The sequence below is a fragment of the Alligator mississippiensis genome, chromosome 7, assembly GCF_030867095.1.
Source record: "Alligator mississippiensis isolate rAllMis1 chromosome 7, rAllMis1, whole genome shotgun sequence".
Classification (NCBI taxonomy): Eukaryota; Metazoa; Chordata; order Crocodylia; family Alligatoridae; genus Alligator; species Alligator mississippiensis.
In genome coordinates, this window is record NC_081830.1 from 34,911,594 (window position 1) to 34,938,233 (window position 26,640).

The 26,640-nt window shown below is 42.3% G+C and overlaps 1 protein-coding gene and 1 long non-coding RNA gene across 4 annotated transcripts; one reads left to right on the top strand and one right to left on the bottom strand.

Moving 5' to 3' along the window:
* On the top strand, positions 1–24,777 carry LOC102570036 (cytosolic phospholipase A2 gamma). Of its 2 annotated transcripts, XM_019500415.2 has the most exons (14): positions 1–197; positions 1,610–1,693; positions 6,027–6,143; positions 7,412–7,554; positions 7,877–8,075; positions 10,457–10,574; positions 11,189–11,329; positions 12,720–12,773; positions 14,647–14,712; positions 16,905–16,970; positions 19,193–19,288; positions 20,196–20,350; positions 21,861–22,029; positions 23,506–24,777. In XM_019500415.2, the coding sequence occupies exons 2-14, from the start codon at positions 1,682–1,684 to the stop codon at positions 23,667–23,669; spliced, it is 1,500 nt and encodes a 499-aa protein (XP_019355960.1). In that variant the 5' UTR covers positions 1–197; positions 1,610–1,681; the 3' UTR covers positions 23,670–24,777. The 2 variants fall into 2 exon arrangements, with proteins under 2 accessions (XP_019355960.1, XP_019355963.1); XM_019500418.2 differs by lacking the exon at positions 11,189–11,329.
* Positions 6,322–14,636, bottom strand: LOC109286374 (uncharacterized). Of its 2 annotated transcripts, none has more exons than XR_002094378.2 (3): positions 13,599–14,636; positions 7,432–7,569; positions 6,322–6,602 (listed from the first exon to the last, which is right to left on the bottom strand). It is a non-coding gene; the product is annotated as an uncharacterized LOC109286374 (long non-coding RNA). The 2 variants fall into 2 exon arrangements; XR_009463422.1 differs by lacking the exon at positions 13,599–14,636 and adding an exon at positions 7,890–7,966.
* Positions 24,778–26,640: the final 1,863 nt, after the last annotated feature.

Genomic DNA, 26,640 nt, shown 5'->3' on the forward strand with positions numbered 1-26,640 from the left:
ACTAGTTTGAACCAGCTCTCCACAATTCAGAGAACAGAAAAAGGTGCCTAACATTTTCAATCCTTTGCTTAGCACCACTTGCTCTAGAAAAGTTGAACCCTCAAACACTTACTTTGGGAACAGACCTTGGAAATCATACTTTGAGTTTGTCACCTCTGTGCTTTGTGACTTCAGAAGGAAAGTGGGAAGACAACTAGGTGAGAAACATTGCTTGTACTTTCATATATTCTTTATAAAATCATGAAGATGGTCCAGCAGATACACTGAGATTATATATTTTGTTAATTACCATTACTTCCCATATGATATAGTCAAAAACTGTTTAGATGAATGGATTTCTTTTTATGGCCTTCAGTGGTCTTTGAATCAGACTTCAAACCAGAAATTTATTTCCACTACCGAGTTACTTAATATTACCTTTCTATTCTGTATCTCACTCCATGTGTGGCTTTAGAAGGCAGAGCTTCATTGTGATTGCTCTCAATAAAGTCAGCTGGCATTCCAGTTGGGAAGCTCACAGGTAAGGTAAAATACAACAGAATAAGACTATGGCTTTAAAGTTACCAAACGGGTTTCATAAATATATCTCCAGTTATATTTGAAAAATAGGTGCTACAAATTTGACAGTGTCCAGAGGACAGGTATAAGAATGATAAGATCTTTAGAAAACATGACCTAGAAGGAAAAGGTGAAGGAACTGAGTTTGTTTATCCTAGGGTGAAAAAAAATCTGAGGAGAAAAATTATTCAAGTTTTCCCACGCATAAAAGGTTCTCATAAAGAAGACTATCACTGCTTCTCCATAGACACTGGGGAAAGGACAAAAAGAAATCAGCTAAACTTACAACAGAGCTGATTTAGTTCATATATTAGCAGAAACTAACCCAGAGTAAAAAGGTCACCTAGAGATATTGTAGAATCCCTCTCAATGAGTTTTTTAAAGAAGAATTTAGAAAAAAAAATCTGTCAGGCATGGTCCAGGTATACTGGAGTCAAACCCAGAACAATGGCCTAGATTGTTTTTTCAAAATTCAGAGCATCCCAACATCTACATTGGGCAGGGTTTTCAGCTTTTTAATCAGCTTATAAAACATCAGCATTATTAATATGGACATATAGGATTATAACAGTTGATGGTCTAAAAATGTGGGGGTTTTGGTCATAGATGTGTTGGTCTAAGGACATAGGCAGGTAAGGTTCTTTAGGTAGGCGTGTTATATTTTATTAGACCAACTGAGTAGTTGGGAAAAAGCTCTTTGCAAGCTTTTGGGTGCAATCACCTTTTGTCAGGCATAGGACGTTTATGGTGTTCTGAGACTCCAAGGAAAAGAGCAGAGACTTCCTATGCCTGAAAAAGGGTGATTGCACCCAAAACCTTGCAATGAACTTTTTTCCAACTACTCAGTTGGTCTAATAAAAGATAGCACATCTGCCCAAAGAACCTTGCCTCGCCTAAACATGCAGATTAATATGTATTACATGTGTGAACATTGTAATTATCAAGCAGAGTCCGATGTGTAAGCCAGAACATAATAGTGCAGGCTGATCAGTTGCATGGACATTTTTTAGTTCCTATGCTCAGTATTCATTTTTCTATTTTCATATAAAAGGTGAGAAGAATAAACCCAGGAGACGTGGTGTGTTGTCATTAAGAACTCCACAAAGCAGAGACAAGCTGAACTATGAGCACAGTGGTAGGCTCTTCTTTTCGTTGATTCTAACCTGATTGCCCTGTGTGAGCTGGGAATACTTCTCATCTCTGCCGTTCTTTCCGTAAATATTTTTCAGAAAAGGAAACTTTACTTTATGGTAGACATTTATGACTACATCTGGGAGAACATTGGGGATGAAAACTGTATATTTATGTCTATCAAATACTTGGTAAACAAATGCTAATTGTCTTAAATTGTTTCAGGTAGAGGAAAAAAAATCTTCAACTTCCTGAATGAAATGTTTTTTGCTTTTGTTTTGATTTGTTTGTTTGAATTGTATTACCTACTAAATGGTTTTAAGTTTAAGCAAAAAAAAAAAAAAGGAGAGTGTTTTATTCAAGTGATCCCTTTCAGATTGGGAGGGGGGGAGGGGGGGAAATCAGTCTGTGGTGGCTTGTTGGCATTTTTTTTAATCATAAAAAAATAATTTCAGGTAAGCGATTTTTTTTTTTTAGCTTGCTAATTGGTTTTGGGCGGAAAGCATAAAAATCACCCATATGCATAGTTTTATTTCTTCTATACTCAGGCCTTCATGATATTCTTCCTAAGCATTAATCATACACTCCATTCTAAACTGTAAGAGACTCCTGGCTGCTATTTAGTTCCCAGAATAGCTTATGCTACGGATCTCTGTAACCATACAACCATATTATCTAGCATATGAAGGGTGGTCTTTGAGCAGCTGGAAAACTCTCATGACTTCTGCTTTTTTTTCTGGCATTTCTATGAATTGTTGTAAGAAGTCAGCAGCTATATGTTTTGCACAGTACTAATATAGGAAGTTGCAGAAATGAAAAACAGTTTGTGGTCTCTCTTTTACTCCCTCTCATTTAGATTACTTAGCTTCCTTTTTTTTGTCAATGTTTTCCTGAACAAGGCATGGGATCAATTTTCATCTGGAAGGAATTTTTGTTAATGCCTCACTCTCTCTGAAGTCTGATTCCAGATTTAAGTGAAGTCTCAGACATAAGGGGTGCATCCAGACAAGCCCACACATACCTCTTATAGCATTTCAAACTCCTTTGAGACGCTCCAAGGGGCATGTGCAGTAATGAGAAAATGTTCCCCAAGCTGCAAATTTGACCCCTGAGCCCCCCCGATCCCAGCCCCAACCCTCACCTGCCCTCCGAGACCCCCCCATGCCTGCCCCCCCCCAAACGACACTCACCGTCAGTTCCAGCTGCCGTCAGGGGGCACTGGAGCTCTCCTCCTGTACAGGAGGCCCTGGAGCCCACCCAGCCCCTTTGGGGTGAGTACAGGCTTTTTTACTTTTTTAGTGCCAGAGGCTGCGGTCAGGTAGGGAGCATCCATTGGGGGCTGTGGGTACAAGTGGGGGAGGGGGCCAGGTGGGGCAGCCATTGGGGGGTCTGGGGGAGGGGGTTCTGGGGCTGGGTGGGGCAGCCATGGGGGGGCTACAGTCCATGGGGTGCTGCAATCCAGTGATTGGGTGGTCTGGGGGAGGGGTGGGGGATGGGACCAGGTGGGGCAGCAATCCAGGGGGCTGGGGGCTCAAGCGGGAGTGCAGCATGTGGGCCCTGCAGTGAGGGGTGGCCCCTGTGGGGTAGGGCTGTAACACCTGTTGGAGGGCTATAATTCCTGTGGGGGGCAGGGCAGTAAAACATATAGGTATTTAGAATTCATTTTATCATGATGATAGAGACACTGGTAGGCTTCCAAATTCCTTTAACACTGTAGATATATCAATAAAACATTGCCCAACTGATCGCTGTCTCCTCTCTCTCTTTCTCTGTCTATATATATATATATATATATATATATATATACACACATATATATATATATACACACATATATATAGAGAGAGAGAGAGAGAGAGAGTGGTCTTTTGTTTTAATTGGGGATGATCATAGATTTTGGAGTATTTTACAGAATGACTTCAGGATTTTTCAGTTTTCAAATAGGGAACACCAGAATTCATGCTAGGCAGGCCAGTGGTAGGGCCTTGCCTGCTCAGAGCTGGCACCTTGGACCCAGCTGGAGGTGGCTGATCTCCTGGCCAATTGGGGCCAGGATGACATGCTTTGACAGTTCAAAGCAGGCCACCACGCTAGGAACATCTTCTGGGAGATAGCTGCCCAGATGGTCGGGCAGGGGCACACGTAACAGTTGTGCCGCACAAAGGCCAACTCTGCAGCCACTGGCAGCTGGCCCAGAGGGGCAGATGCCTCTGCTGTCTGTGCAGTCCCCATCCAGGTCTGGCAGGTGCACAGCAGGTCACAGTCAGGCAGCAGCCCCCACTGCCAGATTGATGCAGTGGGTAAAGGGTGCAGGGAACTCTCAGGGCTGTTACAGCAGTCCAGCTGGCACAAAGGGTAGTGTCCCCAGGTACCAATTAGTGGGGCCCCAGAAGCTCCTGAGAGTGAGTAGCCCTCAGCTACTTGCCAGGGCAGCTTTTTGTACTGATGGGGCAGGACAGGGCAGCTTTTTATACTGCTGGGGACAGCACAGATGCTGGCCCTGGGCTCTTGCTCCCCCAGGCTGCAGATCCGGGAAGAGTCAGGCAGCGTTATTTTGACCCAAGTGGCACAATTTGCCAGGCATGTGTGCTGAGGCAAAAAAGCCCTGGCTCAAATTTGCACCACTTCTATTTGAGCTGCTGGAAGCGCACATGCCTGCATGTGTGGATGCGCCCAAGTAAGACTTTTGCATGCTTCAGAGATGAGAGTCAAACTCTAAAGTGGAGCTTCAATCATGTTCTCTCAACATTAGGGAAAAGACTAATGGAGTTGTTGGAAAGGACATGAATCAGATTTCCTAATGTTCTAAAACTTAGGGAGAATAAGCAAATCTCTTTGGCCTCATCTACACTACATTTTGCTGTCATAATTTTGAGTGTGTGTATGCTCAACCCTTCTATGGCACCAAGAGCTTCCAGCCTACTAGCAGAATTACTCTCCCTCTGCAGAGTGGATCAAGGCTTCTAGGGCCAACTGGCAGCCAGTGGAAGACATATATAGATGATCTGTTCAGCAGCTGATGCATTCAGTGCACTTCGTACTCAATGGAACAGCCACTGTATTGAAGCTGCTGGACCATGAGAAGGGGGTGGGCATACACATGCTCTGTCCATTTGGTAGTCCTGCTATCTACTACTAGAACTGGCAGCAGAGGCAGATTATCAGGTATAGGCACAGTCTTTTCTTCCCTCCCTCTTCCCACTTGCCTCTTTGATTTCTTTTAAACTTTGATTGTACAGTGTCTTGGATAATCTGGGTCTCTAATCTTGGTGGAGACTTGCAAGCAACTGTTATAGTTCTAATATAATAAAAGGCTTAGCCTGTCTATATGTGTGTGTGTGTGTGTGTGTGTGTGTGTGTGTCTGTCCGTCCGTCCGTCCGTAACACTTCGGGCCAACTGTGCATACCCCGGCTAGGGGCCTCAGGCTGTGTGGGCCCAAGTTTGTGCTACTGCTGGGGAAGTCTGGGGGCAGGAAACATGCCCCAGATGCCTGAGCAGTGGGGCTTCAACCCCACCTCCCTGCCTGAGTGTGAAGACGGGGAGATCACAATGGGGGAGTCCCCCCCACTGCTCCAGTGAACAGCTGGCAGGGAGGAAGGTGACAGGCAGGGAGGGAGGGAAGAAGAGCAGCAGGAAGGCAGGGAGATGCAGGCCAGGTGTAGCCAAAGTGGCAGGGGAGGAGGGGAGGGAGCAGGGGTCAGACCCAAAGCGGCAGGGTGTGGGAAGGGGGGAGCAGGGCCAGACCTGAAGCATCAGGGATGGACCTGAAGTGGCAGAGGGGTGGAGCGGGGTTGGAATCAAAGTGTTGGGGGTGGAGGAGTGGGGTCAGACCTGAAGCAGCAGGTAGGTGCGGGGAGTGGAGTCAGACCTGAAGCACTTGGGGGGAGTGGGACTGGACCCAAAGCAGTGTGGGGGGAGTGGAATCAGACACAAAGCAGCAGGGGGAGGAGGAATGGGGTTGGACCCAAAGCGGCGGAGGGGGAGGGGGAGCGGGGTGAGACTCAAAGTGGCGGGGGCAGGGGGAGCAAGGCCAGACACGAAGCGGTGTGGGTCAAGACCTGAAGCAGCAGGAGGGAGGGGAGGAGATGGGAGCAGGGTCAGACCACAAGTGGCAGGGAGTGGCAGGGGGGTGGGGGGGACATGGAGGGAGCTGAACTGCCCCCTCCCCCTGCCATCACTCTTGACAGGCAATTTGCTAATAGAAATAATAATAGTAAATCCTGGATAACCTTTAGGAGACTATGCCCTGTGTGTACATCCCCTGGTCTTGCGTGCCCTGGAAGCCTTTGGTGAGAAGATGAATTTCTTCCCCCCGACCTTTTTTTTCTTTCTACAGAGTGATGAAAAAGTCCGTCTTTCCCATGATCTCTCCGAGGGTGAGAAAGTAGCCATTGGGCTCAGAAAGGCAAAAGTGATGAAGTGTTTGGAAAGCCTTGGGATGCACTGTGACCAGGTATGGCTGTATATCTCTGTCCCCTATAACATTAAGGGGAACAATGGAGCTTGTTAGCCATGTGTATGAAAAAAACCTGGATGGCTGGTACACTGGGGTAAATTCCTTTATGAGACTATGCCATAAAGGTGTTCTCCCAGTGCCAGGAAAGCAAATTACAGTGACATAGGCAGGAACATCATGGGCTAAGTATATCTTTATTGGCCAAAGCACAAGTTCTTTCATCAGTAGTTAAAAGAATAAGAACCTGAAGGTCTTATACACCTGGAACAGCATTTAGGCAGAATAAAGGAACTAAATCCTAAAATGTGATCTAAAAAAAACAACAACCTGCTCATCTGCAATCTGACTCTGCAGGCACTGAAACTCATGAGACACTGTCATGTTGAACTGTAAAATCTCCCTGAGCATTCAGACTTCCATTTCTTCACGTGCCCAGAACTGACTTCGGCTCAGTGCCTAAGTATGATCAGAAACAAGAGATTAGACACTCCTCTGAGTAAATCCTCAAAGAGTACAAAGGGATAAGTATATCAGAGAACATCAAACATGCACTGGACCAGGGACCCAGATAGAATATAGCTGCAGCCACTTCATTTAAAAAATCCCCGCCCCCCAGACCCCTCCTCCCCCCCAAAACAAACCCCAAACCAAATCATGAACACACACACCATAGCGTGTACTTTGGGGCTTGTGCCTCCTTTATGAATGAGTGGGGAAGCTTTTTTCTCAAACCATGTACCCCAAGTAAATTCTGTAGTTAAGCCCAGAGATTGATTAAACACACTTCTATTTGGGGGGGTGAAGGGGGGTGAAGGGAGTTTGTTTTCTGTTTTTACTTATTTTTATTTAGGGAAAAGGCTAAAGGAAGAGAGTGGAAGGGAAAAAAGCAGGGGGGAGGGATGGCAAGTATCTGAATACTACAGCAATGACATGAAAACTACTGGAATATTTTTTTTTAAATAAACTCTCAAAGGTACAAAGCCAGACACAGAACAGGACTCCATGTTGAAATTACAGTGCAAGATCTTTTGAATGTTTATGGCTGAGGGTCTGGGTCCAGCCCAGCTGTAACTACTTATATATGCACATAGAATATTCCCTGATATAAAAGTGTAATGATACAAGTTATAGGAATCATCCTAGATAAAAAATGGCACCCTGTGTATGACCTTGCTGTGAATATGATGGAAGAAATAATACAAAGTTATGAATAACTGAGATTGTACAGAATTTGTTGCTCACTAAATTTATCTCCCTACTTTCAGGATAACATACCAAATATTACCTTGTTGGCATCAGGTGGAGCTCTGCGGGCCATGGTATCCTTACAGGGTACATTAGTGGAGATGAAGCAACAGGGTCTACTGGATGCCATCCTGTACCTGTATGGTGTGTCCGGTTCCACCTGGTAGGTCCACATCAACTGTATTAAGAATAAGTGTGTGTGTTCCTTGGCAGAATCAATGGCCTTTAGGTATTATTCTTCTTAACAGGTGGTTTATAAGCTATATACTATTCATAGATTCAGTTCAAATCTTCCTTGCCAATATCTCTGCCCATGAATACTAGAATAGAAATGATCCTGGTTTCACATGGAAAATATAAAGAAATGAACTTACACTGACTAGATCAGGAGTGCTCAATCCCCAGCCTGTGTGTGCAAGAGGAAACGGGAATCTTCCCATCCCCCCACCTCCCTAATTCATCCATGTCTATGCTCTCATCAAAAGGTGCATGTCCTACCTGTACAAGGATAGGGAGTGGACAGAACATTTGCAGGACTTGGAAAAAAAACTGTGTCAAACATTAGTCGAATCCTCCTGGGACAAAAATAAAGCAATAAGCACAGTTGTGGAGGCATCAAAGGAAGAACATTACTCCCTGACTGATTTCTGGGTTTCCTTTATGATCTATAAAATATTGCATAAGGTAGGTGGTACATTCTATGACTAAGAGTTTAAAAACTGCCTTTGGGTTTCAAAACCCCAGTATAATTAAAGTTAATTTTAGACCAGGGGAAAAATTACCCTCTCCCTTCTGTTTCTATACAAATGATAGTGATGTAAATGCAAAGGGTCCATTTTTAGCCTACAATCTATTTGTTCCTGGTCATCTAGGTGACCATCTTTTTGGTCATCCACATGGCATTCTTAGTCATATACGTACCAGAAATGCCATTTATGAACAGGTTGGAATTCTATTCCTGGCTATGTAGCCCTGTGCAGATGGATGACTATAGAAGTTCACAGACTGGGCATTTTCACTGGCAACAGAATATGAGTGAGACTGCATTTTCTCCCCAGGAGTTCTGTGGCTATAGGATGCTCATCTAGGAAGTTGGTCATGGGACTGGGTCAGCTCACCCAGAAGAAGTTTGCCCTCAAGTCTCTTTGCCTTCCCAGCACAGCTCTCTAAACATTATACCATAAGTTAACCATTAACTGCTTTTCTGTGAAGCTCTTTTTGAAGATGAGCCAATAATATAGTAATTAGTTAAAATGGGTGGAGGACAAAAGGAAGCTTCTGTCTCACTCACAGCATAGCTCTAGACTCAGACTCCTTCCAGAAGGGCACCCACATCATGAGACCACACACCCACTGGCTCACTCACTTCCCAGTGCTTCTTCCACAGACTCCCCTCTTGTGGCTGCCCAGGTGGCCAGCTTTTAAGTGAGAAGCAGAAAAATCAATGACTAATAGTTGACCTGTGTTATGGTGGTTAGCATGCTGTGCTCAGAAGTCAGATAGATCAAGGTCAAAGCCCCCTGTGGCTTGTGTGAGGAGGGCTAGAACCCAGCCCCTCTGGCTTCTCAGGTGAGTGCATCAGCCATTGTGTAATGGGGGGGTAGCAGGGGTAGACACTATGGAATCCAGAACTCATAGATAATGGATGACTCCATTTCCAGGTACTTAAGGCTGTTGCATGTCCACAAGGGGTGTACCTAATGTCCCAGCTACTACTGCATATGTCCCATCTGTAAGGCCATGTACTCATGTGTGGTCATTCTTGCACACAGGGCTATGGACTCAGGAATAGAGATCCAAAAATAAGTGCCATTTTGGCACTTAGACAACCTAAATGCCATGTAGATAACAAATTGTACATTCAGACAACCTGGAAGGGAATAGAACAACAACTCTCTCTCTCATATATATTAGTCTATATCTACAACTTCTTATATATCTATATATATTATTCTATATCTCTCTCTCTCTCTAGATAGAGATATCTATCTATCTTACTCTACATCTATAAATAAATATATAGATAAATGAAAGTGTTCAGAAGTCTATATAAGGGTATTAAATGATTGCACCCAAGGTAACAGAAAGTAGTAAAATCCAAAAATAAGTGAGGCACTAAGTCAAATACATTCCCGGTTGTAATCCCTGTCTTCAAAGTGCCAGATACAGACCTCATGTAAAGAGGTGCATGTTTCCCATTTAGTTGTTTAGCTTCTGCATTGGCACTATGGACTCCATTGGATGCAAGGCTGAAGACCAAGGGCCAAATCCTATTTCACCTATTACACATCTAAGTTGACTTACGGACTTAATGATGATCCTATTCTACACTGGTAGTGTCCCTGGAAAACAGAACAAACAAAAACAGTTAAGGCAAAAGATGGGTTTTCCTCCCTCTTGCTGGTTTTGTTTATTTATTTTTATTGTTTTTTTGTGAATGACTCTTAAGGACAATATATCAGTTTATTACAAAAATGCATTAATAGAGTTTCAGGGACTTGAGCAGAGTAGACTCGAATCACACTAAATCCACCTAGATGCCATATAGGTGAAATAGAACGTTGCCTCAAGTGTCTAAAAGGAAATAGCATAAGCAGAGGACTGAGATGTAGAGGACTTTAATACAAAGCTACCAATTAGAACCTTACTCAAATTTATTAAATATTTGCAATGGAAAAAATTTTGTTTTTTTTTCTCTAAATGTGGAAAACACCCATTTTTGTCAACATGTTTTGAGGTTTGCTTAAAAGACAGACATGTCTTTAAAATCTGAAATAAACATTTTGTTCATATTCAGCAACTGAAGTGTTTTAAAAATGTCATAGCTGATTAATTCAATTCTTTATTGCTGAAAAATAATTACAAAATTAAAAACAAAATCAATTCATATGTTTTCAGTTTTGCAATCAAACTATGAATGATTTTAAGGAAAAACATTAGATGAAAATATTTTTTCTCTTTTCTTGGGAGAAAAACAGCTTATTTTCCATCCAGGTCAACTGAAACGTATATTACTGAAACAAAGTCTTTATTTACCTGTACAAATAAATCTGTTCTCTTACCAGTTTGATGAAAGTGGGTTATCTGAACAAAAGACTTCCTTAGAAAGTGGGAAAAACCCTTATCCTATCTATGCTGCTGCAGATAATAAAAGATTGAACAAAGGACATGAAAGCCTCCCAGGTAACATCCAATTACAAGCAATGAAATCAGTGCATGCCTATACATCATCCACCCACAATCCCTTTGGCCGTCAAAAGGGTCTGTCTCTTTCTGCAAGTACAGAGGATTTAAGTAGAGTCCCTGTTCATTATAATCTCCTAAACCACTAGTAATTAGAACTAGCTTTTAGTATCGTTTCTGCAGATGTAAGGCCTGAATCATGGACAGAAGTGCATCAATGAGATTTTTAATTCTACCCCTTTCTGATTTAGGACTAGGGTTCCAGGTAGAATAGCCATTATGGAAGCAGGCATTGTATCTGGCATGGGAGAAAGAAACTGTCACTTAAGTGTGAAGCTCTGAATGTGAGGAGGGAGCAGCGAGGTTTGAGATCTGATGTAGGCAGGGATAGAACTGTGATGAGCCTGTGAGGGGAGAAAAGGTTACAACTTCACACTGTGGTTCAAGGGGAGGGTTTGAAAATGGAGGTGGAGAGTTGCTTTATCAATGTGGTAATTTCTGGAGTCATTTCCTATTCCCCTTCAAGCTGGACACCTCTTGCCAATCTCTCATGACTGGGAAATTATTTATTTTCCAGCAGTTTCTTTTTCAAATACTTTCCACACCCCCCACAGAGACCTGGTTTGAATTTACCCCTCATGAAGCTGGCTATCCTGCTGTAGGAGCATTTATAAACACCAGTCTATTTGGAAGTGACTTTGAGAATGGAGAGTTAAAAGTAAAGAAAAAGGAGAAAACCATCTGCTACTTGGAAGGTGAATGCCTAAAGCACCATAATGTGCAAATTGTAACTATCTGTAGAAGCCATGCTGCTTTGCTACTACTCTCTCCCAGCCCTCTATGCCTCTGTTACTCACCTGCCACGACTTTGATGTCAGTAGATATTGGGAGACAGAAGAAAGTTCTAGGACTGGCAGTAGCTCCACAAGCTGCCTGGCCATCACCAGCAGGCATGCCGCCTTATTCGTGCCCTGCCCCTGCACACCCATGCATGGGTTCCTGCCTTCATGGGGTTGTCCTTGTGGGTTTTCTGAGATCTTGTCAGGGATCAGCTGTTAAAGTCCAGGCCCCTTTTTCTCCCTGGCCACACCAACCTCTGCCCATTATCAACAACCTCAGCTTTTGGGCTTCAACTCACACTTCTTTATAATTCCAGCTCTAAGAGCTAAGGTCTGCTTTAGCTCAGGGTGTATTCTTTAGCCCCTATGTCAAAACAAACAGGAGCCCCTTGGCCCCCAATATTCAACCTCTTCCTCCCCTGTAGTCACAACCCATTCCTCTGGTTTACAAGTCCAAATTAAATCAAACAATAAACCAAAAAGGTACAAACTGTCTGCCCTGAAAACAGAATACAAAGTCTTCCACTTAATCAAAGCAGCCTGTACCTGCCTGGTGCTTCCTCTCCTATTCCCTTAGAACACGAACACAAACACAAACACCCACACCCACACCCACACCCACACCCACACCCACACCCACACCCACACCCACACCCACACCCACACCCCTCTTTTCTCTCTCCCCTACCTGCCTTGATTTATCCTTGGCTGGGTTTAAATCCCCTTAACCCCACCTACTTCTGTTCACCTGACCAGGCCTGCTGCATCCTGCAACAAGGTGTGGTCAGTTGCTTGTTACTGCTTTTATCAGTGCCAGGCTCACTCCACCTGCACTGCTGCCTTTGATTGTCTCATCTCTGTGGCCTTACTAGTAACAGGAGAAGGGGTTTCTTGTTACACAGAGAGAGTTTTCTTGACTTAGAAAGCTTACTAATGCTTTTTATAATTTTTAGGATTCTTTCTGTGTATAAATTACATTAGAAACTTAAGTACCAATTTCACTAAGAGACTAGTTAGATACATAAATGGTGAATCCTTAGGTAATAAAATATGTATAAAAACGACAATAAAAAAACTCTAGCTCTTCATTTCCCTCTGATGGCTGAATAAACTAAAGCTTTAGGAGCACCCTAGTGACCCTGGACTGACAGTCTACGTTGTAAAGTTTAGACATTAGACATTTATCCTCTCAACTCAGTCTCCAGGTTCGGTTCAATGTAGTTAGCTGATTAAGGGAAATGTTACTGATTTTCATTGAAACCTCTGTAAAATGGGTACTATAATTACATGTTCTTCCTAATTTCAGGCTTATGGGGAAGTGCACTTGGAAACATAAAGGAAATTAAAAAACTATTACAAGGTATTCAAAATTTGTATTCTATTGGACTGAAGGTATCTAATCCCTCAATTTTAACATGATCCTTAGAATAAAGGTATAGCAATACCCCATAGAAATCATTCCAGCCCCCAGTTGAATTTACATCAAAGTACCTGAACTGACAGGTGGAACATTCACCTCCCACTCAAAATCCTTCTGCTTAGAGGATTTTCTCAGCATAGTAGGAGACCTAGATTTCAAGTCTACCTCCCCCACTGGGCATTTCTACATGTGATGCTTTAATTAACAGTAGCCTAAGTTAATGTGCATTAAGGCTGCCTGTCTACATGTGTGCACCCTTAATGTACATTTAAAATGGCCTAAATTTGCACCTATATTCAATACCAGCAAACGCAGGTATCAAATTTAGGCACGATTAGTTAAAATGCATTCACAAAGATGTAGATGTATTAAACCACATTAACACTGTATATAGGGACTGACTGGGGACTAACTTTAGTTCCCAGTCAGTCCACACAAACAGCGTTAATGCATTTTAATGCCTGCATGTGTAGATGCCTTCCAAACCCACTTAATATGCATTAAACTAATACACATTAGATTAAGGCGTACTTAATTTCACGTGTAGACATTCCCACTGAGGAGATTTGTGGACTTCCCTAACCACCAATGTACAAATAAGATATGGGCATAATGCATCCATTCCTGTACAAATTGGGCCAGTGGGAAGCCAGAAATACAATAATTATGGGGCCAAAGGAAAACAGACCCTCACATGCTTGGTGCCTATGTATCTGGCAATTAGCTTGGCTGGAGGATGATAGGCAGGAGAGAGACATGACCCACCTTGTAGATCAGGGTGCAGCTGTGGAGGACATTGTTCACGAAGAGACGTTTGATCTGCTTGTGATCTGCAAGGGAAAGCATACAGAGAAGCATCTGTTAAATTCAAATTGATATGTGTGAAGGAGAAGATGAAGGGCTCAAGTCTGGCAGGCTGCAAGGAGAGGATCATGAACTTGAGGCCTGAAAGAAGGAAGCCATGGTAATATAGGAGAGGAAGAGAAAGAACTGGTTTACAGGAACTTTTTAGCCATCTTGACAAAGGCACAGATTTCCAACACTGTGTAAGGGAAAGTTGCCAAAGACATAGATGAGGAGAAGGAGACTAGAAAGTTGCACTTCAGTCAGTGCTGTTTTCTCTTACAATAGTTGTGCCCTGCAGAACAAGGGACATGTTTTCTTACTTTGTAATCCAAATGAAGCTTCTTTAAAACTTGTGGCTTTCAATAAATATCTTAGGAACATAAGAATAGTCTCATTGGACCAGTGCCCAAGGTACATTTATTCTAGTATCCTGTCTCTGGTAATGTCCAGGACAATATGCTTCTTAGACATGTATAAGAGTTCCACAATAGTACAGGGACCATATTTCCCTGGTTTTAGAATGGAACAGTTTCACCCCCTGCTCTCTGGCACACACATCTGCCTCCCAGTTCTAGTTTCAACTGAGCATGTTGTAGAGTAGAGGAGAGAATGTGAGGCACTGGACAACAGGAGTGGGGGAGGAACAGGGAATAGGATGGGAAGGGCTTTCAACATTTATCCTGGATGTTCCACTGAAAATGGGACAAATGTGCTCATTTGGCCAGACTGATAAAATGCTCAGGACAGATATTTAAAAGGGACTGTTCCAGTGAAAATAGGATGTATGGTCATGCTACACTGTAGAGGGATGAAACAATGTGCCTTACCTCCCATCCTTTTCTGAGATGACTAGAGTTTTGCTTAATACCTGAAGAGAGAGGCTTAATATCCCTCTCCAAAATGTTGATATCATTAATTAGATTGGCTATTACTAGTAATGAAAATAACTATTGTTATATCCGCATAGAAAGTCTGACTGAATTCTTTAAAGGATCAGGGGAGAAAGAAAAAGATCATGTTTCACCAAATCCTGGTAAGTTGCTATATTGTTACACAGTGTAGACTACAGACTTTTTTGTCATGCTTTATTTTTACTCTAGTGTCCTCATAGGCAGTGGAAGTCCAAGGCTAAGGGGGTTTAGCCCCCCACAAATATAGGCATCCCAGGCACGGGCTCAAGGCAGCTGCAGCATGGGAGAGAGGAGGAGGGAAGGGTGCACATAAACTGAGACAAGCAGTTGGAGTTTGCAGGTCTAACTTGGTCAGCTCCCAAATTACTGCACCTGGCAGCACTTTGGGGAAGAGGTGAGCAGTCAACAGTGTTGAAAGAAAATTTTACAGACTGTTTAGAAAAGCTTGATATGTATAAGTTTTTGGGGCCAGATACAATGCACCTGGGGGTACTGAGAGAGTTGGCAGATGTGATCGTGGAGCCGCTGGCCATTATCTCTGAAAAATGGTGGTCAGGAGAGGTCCCAGATGATTGCAAAAGGGCAAATATAATACCCACCTTTAAGAAAGGGCAAAAGGAGGATCTGGGAAACTATAGACCAGTCAGCTTCACCTCAGTCCCTGGAAAAAATAATGGAGCAGGTCCTCAAGGAATCCATGTCTAAGCACTTGGAGAAGACAAAGGTGATTAGGAACAGTCAGCATAGATTCACCAAGGGCAAGTCCTGTCTGACCAACTTGATTGCCTTCTATGATGAGATGACTGGCTCTGTGGAGGAAGGGAGAACAGTGGATATGGTATACCTTGACTTCTGTGAGGCTTTTGATACCATCTCCTACAGCATTCTTGCAAACAAGTTGAGGAAGTACAGGTTGAATGAATGGACTATAAGTTGGATGGAAACCTGGTTGAACCATCAAGTTGAAAGGGTAGTAGTTAATGCCTTGATGTCTAGTTTTCAGCCTGTATCAAGTCGAGGCGCCCAGGCGTTGGTCCAAGGACCAGTTGGTCCTAGGACCAGTTTTGCTTAATATCTTCATCAACAACTTGGATGATGGGGTGGAGTGCACCCTCAGTAAGGTTGCAGATTACAAATTGGGGGGAATAGTAGATACACTGGAGGGTAGGGCTACGATCCAGAGATACCTCAACAAGTTGGAGGATTAGCTGCTCACCTCTGTCTCAAAAGAAGTCCTTGAGGTTCAATAAGGGCAAGTGCAAAGTCCTACACTTACAACAGAACAATCCCATGTTCTGGTACAGGCTGGGGACCAACTGGGTAAGCAGCAGCTCTCCAGAAAAGGACTTCAGGGTTACAGCGTACCACAAGCTGAACATGAGCTAACACTGTGCCCCTGTTGAGATGAAGGCTAAAGCATACTGGGCTGCATTAGTAGGAGCATTGCCAGCAGATTGAGGAAAGTGAGGCAGTGGTGAGGCTACATCTGGAGTACTGTGTCCAATTTTGGGCCCCCAACTACAGAAAGGATAGACACTAATTGGAGAGAGTCCAACAGAGGGCAGTGAAAATGGTTAGGGAACTGGAGCACATGAGTTATGAGGAAAGGCTGTGGGAATTGGGTGTATTTAGTGTGGAGAAGACTGAAAGAGGATTTAATAGCAGCCCTCAAGTACCTGAAGGGTGGTTCAAAAGAGGATGGAGCTAGATTGTGCTCAGTGATGGTAGATGACAGAAAAAGAAGAAATGGTCTCAAGTTGCAGCAAGGAAAATTTAGGTTAGATATTAGGAAAAATAAAAATCTCATGAGGAGGGTAATAAAGCACTGGAACAGGAAAGTTGCCAAGGTTGTGCAGAACATAGATGAAGCAAATGAAATTAAAAGGCAGCATTTCTGGCAGTTCTTGTGTTTCTTACAGTACTTGTTCTGTGCAGAATAGTCAGTATGGTCTTGAACCCTGTAACCCAAAGAAGACTACCCTGAATCTTCTGGGTTTAGTTTAGCTTTCAACAGATTCCACAAAGAACCTGGAAACACAAGAATAGCCTTGTTGAACCAGAGCCTAGGTCCACTTGTCCCAGTGTCCTGTCTCTGGTAATGCCCAGAACTATCTCTCTCTTAGAGACAGCTGCAAGAACCTCCCAGAAGAAAAAGGTGTAAAGTTATGATCTCTTATCCTTATTTCCAGTGACTAAAATTTGGTTTAAAACCTGAAGAAAGCAGCTTAATATCCCTTCCCCAAAAGTGGTTATCCTTAATTATGCTGTTTACATCTATTACTGATTATAACTGTATTGTTATCTCCCCCCCTAGAGAGTCCAAATGTACACTTTACAGCAGTTGAGGAGAAAGAAAGAAGCGCCATTTCACTGTTTTTCGGTAGGCTGTTATGTAGGTTCTATGTAGTTTCGGGTACATTCCCCTTTGTCTTGCCCCATATTCACTTTGATGTCACTGTTTATGTCAGTTGACTGATGTCTGGTTTTTCTTGAGAAGTAAATCTAGTTCACTGAGTTCACAAGAGTAAATTGGATGCTTATCTTGCTGGGATCCTATGACCCCAGCTGACTTCCTGCCCTTTGGGCAGGGGGCTGGACTCAATGATCTTCCGACGTCTCTTCCAGTCCTAATGTCTATGAAATCTATGAGTTAATAAAATAAATGGCATTCTGTGGGAAGACAAGCATTTCACAAAATTAACCTGATGCGTATTGGCTTTTGCAGCCATTCCACCACCAAGGGGAGCCTTTAAGGACATTTGTAGATGATGCAGTTTTTAAAAACACTGCTTCAACTGAGGGCAAAGTAAACCCCTGTGTTGTGTACACCCATGTCAGAGCCTTATCCTTACCTGCCTCTCTGGTGGTGGGAATGGGAAAGCAAACTGAGCTGCAGGGGGGGGGGGGGCTTCCCCTTGTAGCAGCGGTGGCCCTCTCAGGTGGCACCCAGCTCGGGCAGTCCCAGGAGGCATTGCAGCCGTGGAGGGAAGCACCGGGACCCCACGTACCTCAGGCAGACAGGCAGGCTCGGCAGGGGGAGATCAGGCTCGCCACTTTTTTTTTTCCCTTCTGTGGAGCCTGCCTTCCTGGACTGCTGCCAGCTGCCTGCACAGTCTGCCTCCAGACCCCCTGAGGTGCACAGAGCCCGTTGCTTCCCTCCATGACTGTAGGGTAGGAAACTAAAACTCCTTGGAGGTGTTTACTTTGCAGCGCCCCAAAGTCATTTGCTGCGTCCCAAAGTCTTTTAAGGTGCATTATGCTGCTGAACGTGCTGCAGTGGATGAAATTAATAAACAATATGCCAACCAAATTTGCAAAATCATGCAAACAGTAACGCCATTAACGTGGTGCAAAAGGCATTTAACCTGCTTTAACCCCTCTTTAAAGTGTTGTCTACAAATGGCCTAAATGCCTTAGCTAATAAAAAGTCTATCTAATGCCAGATGGTAATGGTCAACTCACTCTGTGCAAAAAGGCACAGTTTGGGGTTGAAGTGACATGTTCTAAGGGCCACTCAGTGCATTCCAAGCATGTCCTCAACACAAGTGAAGTATGATTTTTCCCAGCCTGCATATGTGGTATAGGAAACCTATCTGGGAGAGGAAGAAGTATGTGATACAGCAACAAATAATTTGGAGTATGCCCTCAGTTGTTTCCAGTCTGGTAAGGATTCCAAACTTCATATATGGACCAAGATAAAATCCACTACCGAATTTGGAAGAGACAAAGCTATGTTGGAAGCTCATATCTATTTGCTCATATGATTTTGTTTCACATAATTTCATAGCGTTGCTGCTCAAAATTTAGATTTTTTTCTTTCTCTGAATAAAAAACAAAAATCAATATTTTTCTGCAAAATGAAACAAAAGGATTTGGGTTGTATAGAATGCTTTGTTTACTGTAAAATTAATCTATTCTGTTCCGCTTCTAACTTAAAAAACCAATACTTTCCATAAATACTAAATACAATAAAATATTGCAGTTAAAATTAATGAAGCATCACTGCAAAATGAAAAATCAAACATTTCATTTCTAAATTGCTGACTTTTTAAAATGCTTTCAAACAACACTTTGTTGTAATGGGGATGTTATACAAATTATCTATGTCAAAGAATCATTATTTTTTCTCCTGAAAAAGAGGAAGTCTTGTGTCTTGATGCTACGTTTCTGACCTCAGTCCCTCATTACAAGGAAGGACTGAGATTTTTAAACTCTCTTAAAGAATTTGGATATTCAGTTCCCAGGTCTTTTGATATTGTTTAAATAATATTTGGGTTTTGATTGAATTGCTGGAGTATAGACATATACTAAAAAGCCTCATTTACATCACAATTTAAGTGTCTACACTGGAATTCACAATTAGATTACTAAACCAGTTCCAATCCAACTGCACTCCATGAATGAATTCAACTCTGTTCAATCAGCCCAGCACAAGGCTGTGTCTGCAGACACAGAGCCATCACCTAGCCTGCATCTATACAACCTGCATGTCTTACTAGCCAAGACAAAGAACTCCTCCATTTCCTGGAGAAGCCAAAGAGACAGTATGTAATTAATTTTCTACTGATTTTTATTGTGTTCTTTACTAATGCCCAATCCTAGCTCCAGTTTTGGATGCCCATCGGGTGACAACAAAAACAGCAGCGTGTCTACTCAGCTGGACATGGGGAACCACCAGCAACTTCCTTTACAAATGCCGTAAGGAAAACAGTTTATTTGCCTTGACTTGTCATCATAGAAAATTGTGCATTGAGACTAGAACCTTCCCTTTTCAGGTGCGTGTTTTGACAGTGATTACCACTGATAAATCTGGCAGACAAGAATGAAAAGGGACAGTTATACTATGTGATGGCCACTGAAGGGCAGCATGGGGTGAAGGATGGGAAAAGGGGAAATATATTTAAAACATGTGTCACATTTGTTATCTCTTTATTGTTTAACTTGACATCAGGCATGTCTACATGAGACATTTACTGCACAGCTGACTAACTGCACAGTAAGTGTCTCAGTATCTACACATGTGCCCGTATTAGGGCACACAAAACACTTCCCTTTGGAAGTACTAAAGCATGGTGCCGCAGCAATATCACCGTACAGTTACGTGTAGACACATCCATAGATTCTAAGACAGTAAGGGACCTTGAGGTTATCTAGTCTAATTTCCCTTCACAACACAGTGAAGAATTTCATTCAGTTACCCTTTTGAAGTGAAGGACAGAAAAAAATAATAGATTGACTTGCCCAGAGTCTCATTATGAGTTTGTGCCAAGCCTAGTTATTGAACCTGGATTTTCAATTTAGCAGTTGAACCACATGATTATCCTTTAGCTCATTCAAAAGCTATTTAGTCATTCTATAGCTCTGAGCAATTCTTCCATTTTTTATTTTGGTCATGATATGATTGGCCACATATTTTTATGTGATGTTTTTCTTCCCTAAATTGGGGACTCTGAGACTTAGAAATGGACTTTGAGCAGCAGTCTGAAATGGACTTGAAATGGACGCACACATTCTTCTTGAAACCCATTTATAAAGCTTATTTGCTATTGTGTAGGTGGAGACTAACTTTTCAATATTAAAATTAAGATTCTTCTTACTTTATCAGCTAATATTAAGTCCACTGACATGGTCAAAGACAAAGTCACCTCCTTTATTGATGCCGGCCTTGCCATAAACTCTGCCTATCCTCTGGCTCTTCGGCCAGAGAGGAAAGTAAAATTGATCCTCTCCTTTGATTTCAGCTCTGGAGATCCTTTTGAGGTAACTATTCTTTTTCTCTTACTGGCTCCTAGATGCTTCTTTCAGGGTCATCATACTGGGCACTGTACAAACACAAAGGAGGCATGGCCCATGGCCTGAAGATTTGTTTTGTTTTATGGTTATTGAGATGCATCTCAGTGGATTCACAGGAGGTATTCTACAAATCAGAGTTTGAGAAATGCTATAATATATAATCCATTGAAAATAAGTAATAAGTACAATTTACAGGAGCTATGAGTTCATTTGGGTTTGGAGTAAGAAGGTATGAGCAAGTCCAACAAAGATAACCCATCCCTGCATTTACTTTGGGAATTCATAGATCCAGAGGAAATCCCATAATGTTCAGGTTTGCTTTGTATAAAACTAGCAAGTTCTGATTTCACAAGCATGTTACATGGGTATGCAGGAGTTACTTCCTGATTTTAATGACAAAATTAAAGAAAAAAATGTTATATGTTAGGCCTGCCACACAGGGGAAGCTAACTTCTTTTCCTCACTTGTCAGTATCAGCAGACTCATATTCTGGGTGCCAGATTCTCAAACCCATCAAAGACAAATCTGCAAGGATCGCATTTTTGAACATGGACACACTGTCTAAAACTCCACCCAAGAGCTATTTTCATAAGGGATTGGCTCAAGTTAATGGAGATGTCCCTTGAGCAGCTCCTACTCAGACATCTACCAGTTTGAATAATAAAATCTCAATAAACTGCAATATTAGCCTAACTCTGATAAACACTGTTACCCAGAGACCAAAGCAAACAGCAGGCTATTCTGTCCCCAGTAATAAAGTGCACATGATATTTTATCCTCTTAATGACTTCAACTATCACAACAACAAACTGATTGTTAATATCTGTGACTTCACCCCCTAAGATTCAAATGAGGGGGAACTAGACTTTGGTGCTGAGACTAGAACCAGCCCCTGCTTTGGAGCAGTCTGAGAACTTCAAACTTCTCCAGAGCATTTTGATTATAGCTTCCTATTCATTTTGTTGGGGTTCTAAATCCTTCAGTTAGTTTAGAAAATCTCAGGCGGAGTTTCTTTATGCATGTGAGCCTGGGTTCCTACTAAGGCTCTGCGAAGCTTCGGTCCCTGATTCAATTCGGCAGAGATTCAGCCCAAATCGGTGGCCAAATCTCCGAATCAGGGACAGTGATCTGAATCAACTAATCAAATCACTGTCCCCAATTTGGAATGAATCCAATTCTGAATTTAATACGGCCTGTTTCTCACACCCCTAGTTGTTACACAAAGATGTTTACAATAAAATACTTCAGTATGAGAGTTTGTGGCTTCTACAGAGGTTTCTCTACTTAGTCAGGTCCTTTAGAGGTCCCCTGATTGAAAACTGTCATTTTTCTACATTAGGTTATGATTAAAAAGAGTTTTAAACAAATACATCTAGTAAGAATGATTATGGCTGTGTTTAGAGGAAGGTGTGGGATAAATTGCCTTTTCTTTCAGACCTAACCTAAGGGAAAATGTTGCCCTTTCCTTCTTTTACAGACCATCAAGAAAACAGTTAAATATTGCCAGGCAAACAAGATCCCCTTTCCCAAAGTCGATGAAGAAAAACTGAAGGATACTGATAACCCATCTGACTGCTACATCTTCACAGGTGTTAATGTGCCTACTGTTATGCACTTCCCACTCTTCAACAACATCAACTGTTCTGGTAACTTACTTTATATCTCTTAAAGCATCTCCTCAACACTTTTAACTTTAACAGGCTATATCCTGAGCAGTACTGGTGGGGATGAACATGGGAACACAAGATGGATATGAACAACCAAAGCAGTTTTCATCCAGGCTATGCCCTATCTTAGGCACAGGCCTGTACACAAAGCTGACCTGATCAGGGTGTGGGGCCCAGGGCAAATCAACCCATGCAGGGCCCTGCTTCGACTCTGATCCCACACGCCCTGGACCCAAAGAAGTTGCCACCGCCATCAGCAGTGGCAGCAGCAGAAGAAGGGGGGTAGTGAGTGGCTGGACATGAACCAAGCAGTGGCAGCGTGGAGTTTCCACGGCCGCTCTGCCCAGCTCCATGGGGCCTCTCAAAAGGTGGGGCCTGGAGTGGTCACCCCGAATCGTCCCTCCCCAGGGACGGCCTTGCCTGTACCAGAACTTTCAGAAAGGGGGAAGAGACTTACCATGAGAAAAATATAAAAAAAAAAAAAAATAGTCTAAGAGGAAGTGAGCAGTTTCTTTGCCTAAAGCAGGAGACTTGAGGACCTATGAGACACCTTCATAGTCACATTACCACAGTTTTTGACATTTATGCACAGCTTGGATTCTATGTAGCAATATTTACCCTTTGTCTTCTCTCCCAGCACGGGCTGTGCATGGGCTGTGCAGGCACGTGGCTTCCCAGGCACCTGTGTAACAGTATGCACCAAAAAATCCATGTTTAGTTGGAGCTTGATACCACCTTTTTGCCTAGTAGTTAAACATCTGCCCACAGAGCAGGAGGCCCAGCTTCTAGATGCCTGTCCCCTGTAGGGGTATAAACTATTCTACTGCTGTTTATCCAGTACCATGTTCGGAAAATCCATTAGGGCTAGGCCAGAACAGAAGGTCCCTGGTCATCAGAATGGTATTTATTTCACTAAGCCCCCACCTTCTGCCTACTACCTTTAGCTCCATGCAACATCTCCTTCTGATGGTCCAGTAGGCCAGCTTCATGAGGAGGACTGGAGAGTGCTTTTTTCTAATGTCTAACCCATGTTGTGGTAGGCAAAGTGGATTGCTGAGATATAGGTTGACACTCTGTTTTCCACTCGGTGGACAAATGTTCTTATCTTTGGGATAAAAGATGAGAGGGCCCATTACCAGCCCCACTTTTTACTTCCAGCATTAATTTGTATATCAGAACACTCCTATTCCAACACAAGTGGAAATACAAACCAGTTGTGTAAGTGCTAAAAGTGGCAGCTTGCAGATATGTACAGGCTACTTGGGCATGTAAATTTTAGTCCTTCATATCATTTTGTTTGTTTGATTTTTTTTTTAATTTGCTTTTGGAAAATTAGTCCAATATAATCAGGACACTTTCTTTATCCACCAAAATGGCCAACACTTTCTTGAATGCTAAAATAATATTTTTCTTGCTCTTGTACTTATCCACACATATTTTTTTATTTATTTGTAGGTAAAATTGCTGACTACAGAAAGAAATATTCTACCTTTACTTCATCCTACCCAAAGGAAGACATCCAAGAGCTCCTCAAAGTAGCAAAAATGAATGTGACTAACAATGCACAGAAGATTTTGGAGGAAATCAAGCAGCTTGTGGCTTCATCTACCAACCCGTAACAAAAACACCTGTGTTTAATGTAGGGCAGCAAATCTTCCCACATCCATGAATAGCTCATTTGCTACTATACTGTATATTCAAGACTTAATGGCCTAAACCCCTCTTCCAGTTTTATGTGTCTGTGTTATGGAGTTTTAAAATTTAAATGTAACAAGTAAGGAAGAACTCAAAGTCATAGATACATATATACATACAAACATAACTACTGATAAGGATAGAATCAATAATTGGAGTTGATAGATTTTGTATAATGAATACATATTCACACATTTCAATATGCATATACATACATAGCTAGATGGACAGATGTGTTGGCTTATAAATGCTCATATAGTAAAGCTGTCAAATGGAAATTTATGGCACAGAATCAAGATTTTATAGCTACCTTGAAGAGAAGAAATTTGTTTGCAATATTACTCTGAGGGTTTTTCCATTTTGTAAAGGGAAGGTTACTAGGAAAAGAAATGTGTGTGTCCATCTGTAAGCAAGACATGTAGGGCTATTATCTTATCATCCTTATACCACTAGCAAAAGTGGAGCAATTTTAGACTTGGACTTTTTCTCTCTTTTTTTTTTTTTGGCATTTTTTTGGTAATGTATATTGCTTCTTAATATCCAGCGTGGGTTTTTTTTCCTGAGGCATGTGATGCCTGCACTTCTCAACCCTATTTTCTTTTGTGTGGTGAATATTCAATAAATAAGATATAATACTTCAGAATTTTGACTTTGTGTAGGATCATAGTAAAGTAGGTCTGGAAGGGACAGCATGAGGTCATCTTGAAGACTGTTAATACAGTCTCTCAATACAGCCTGCTACAGGGCTAGAAATATCCCAAGTATATTCCACTGGGTTCTGAATTGTCATGGTATGTGACAGTAGAACATTGATTATTCTACAGCTGTAAAATTCATATCAAGGACATACAAGGGCAGCAAATGCCAACTTGGATGAATAATTTAATTTGTTCAAATGATGCATGTAATCATTTTAACTTTTTTGTCCTGAATTTACCAAGAAAAACTAGACTGCTTTTCTAAATGTAGTCAATATTGCAACTTCTTCATTAAATAAATTCAGAATATATTGTGCAGATGATATGCAAGCAACCTAAGTTTATTATTATTTTATTTGTAAATATTACTTTTCTAAAGTATTTAAATAGCTTCATTACCTAAACCCCATGGAAAAGCAGTTTATGGTTAATCCTGAATCACTTGCATGTGCTTTTGTCCAGGACTTAAGGACCTGTTCTATCTATTAGTCATCTAAGTGAGCTTAAGTGCATAAAAATTATCCAGTCTACCATGTTTGAGCTCCTGAGGGAGAAAAAAAACCCGATGTTTACTTTTGTAATGGAACATCATATTAGCTTTAAGACTAAGTCATAAAAACAATGAGCAGGAAGAGGAGGACCTCCTTACCTTTTGAATTAGGTTTTTTGTTTTTTGTTTCCCCCTGGGCTCAAGCAAAGTAGAATAAAATCAAACTTGGGTGACTAAATCTACTTTGGTGTCTATTAGGTGGAATAGGATATGATTTTGAGGCTTTAAAAGAATCACCAAGTACCATAAGACTAGCACTAACATAACAAAAGTTGGCAGAGACTCAACTGGCCAGGAATAGACTCAAGGTAGTCTTACCTCCTTCTTCCCTATTACCTTATGGCTCCAGAGTCTTTGGCAGTGGGCAGTATGCAGACTTGGCAGCAGAAGTTCAGTGCTGCTGGGTAGAGATATCACTTCATTTTTTTGCCATGGATAAATGAAGTAAAATCTCTGACATCAGCAATGAACTCTGCTGCTCTACAGAACTACAATTCCTAGAGTGCCCTACACTGAAACACACACTGCTTCACCACTATTGCCAGGGTTACCAACCCAAAACATTTTGTTTTTTTACTAAAAATCTCCAAACTTTTTCCTGACAACCATTTTTTTAAACTGACTTATATTTCACATGATGTAAATGAAACCCTTCTGTCAACACTGGACAAGGTTCAGATTCAAATGTAGGAGTTTAACACCAAACATAATGAAAATATTTGTTTATTAGTAAAAAGTTTGTAAATGGTCAATAAAACAAAATTCCTGGGTTGGCAACCCTGCTTGACTGCAGCAGCTGGTTATACAATGCCCCCCCCCTCCCCACAGGGGTTCCCTACTTACCCCCAAACCCAGATACCCCTAAACACACTCCACACCATGCTGCCCCCCCAGTTTAGCCCCAGCTTTATTCCCACTGGTTCCTCCTCTCTTCCTAGTCCCCTAAGGAGCAGGTGCTGGGAAGGGGAACACGCCCATCTGTCATTGCTGCTGTTGCTATCCCCAGATGATCCATACCCCACACAGCCTGTCTGCAGTGGACAGCAGCAGCTCTGAATCTTCCTCTGCCCCTTGATCATTGGAGAGAGTGCAGCAGTGGCAGGTGGTATAGGGATATGAAGGGGAGTGGAGGGGGCATGAGGATGAAGGGGAAGGGGCAGGTTCTTACCTACTTTTGAGACTTAAAAAGTTTTCAAAGGCTCCTGTAGCATGGTTTGCCCATTAGTGGGGTGGGGGGGTAAGACATTTGGAGCAGGGGGGTGAAGCCTGCACCCCTCTGCAAAATCCTGCATCTATTTCTGGATAAAGGCCAAGGAGACATAGCAGCAGCAAGAGGATATTGCTTGAGGGGTGGGCAGGGGGGTGTGTGGGGAGGAGGGGCAGGAGCTACCACGAGTCCCAAGAGCCAGAAATCCCTGAAAGGACACCAGGTGGCAATGTTGTGCTTCATCTGCTCATCAATAGAACCTCCAGATTCTTGCTGACCACCAAACTTGATTGAATCTCCAGTGACTTCTGTTTTTACAGAAAGCAAAATTTTCTTATGGACTCTACAGGCAAGAATTTTTAGGCTTGGTTTTTGTGGAGTTTTCTTACATTTACAGACAGTTGGCAGCCCTGAACCTGCTGCTTGCTAAAGCCAGAAAG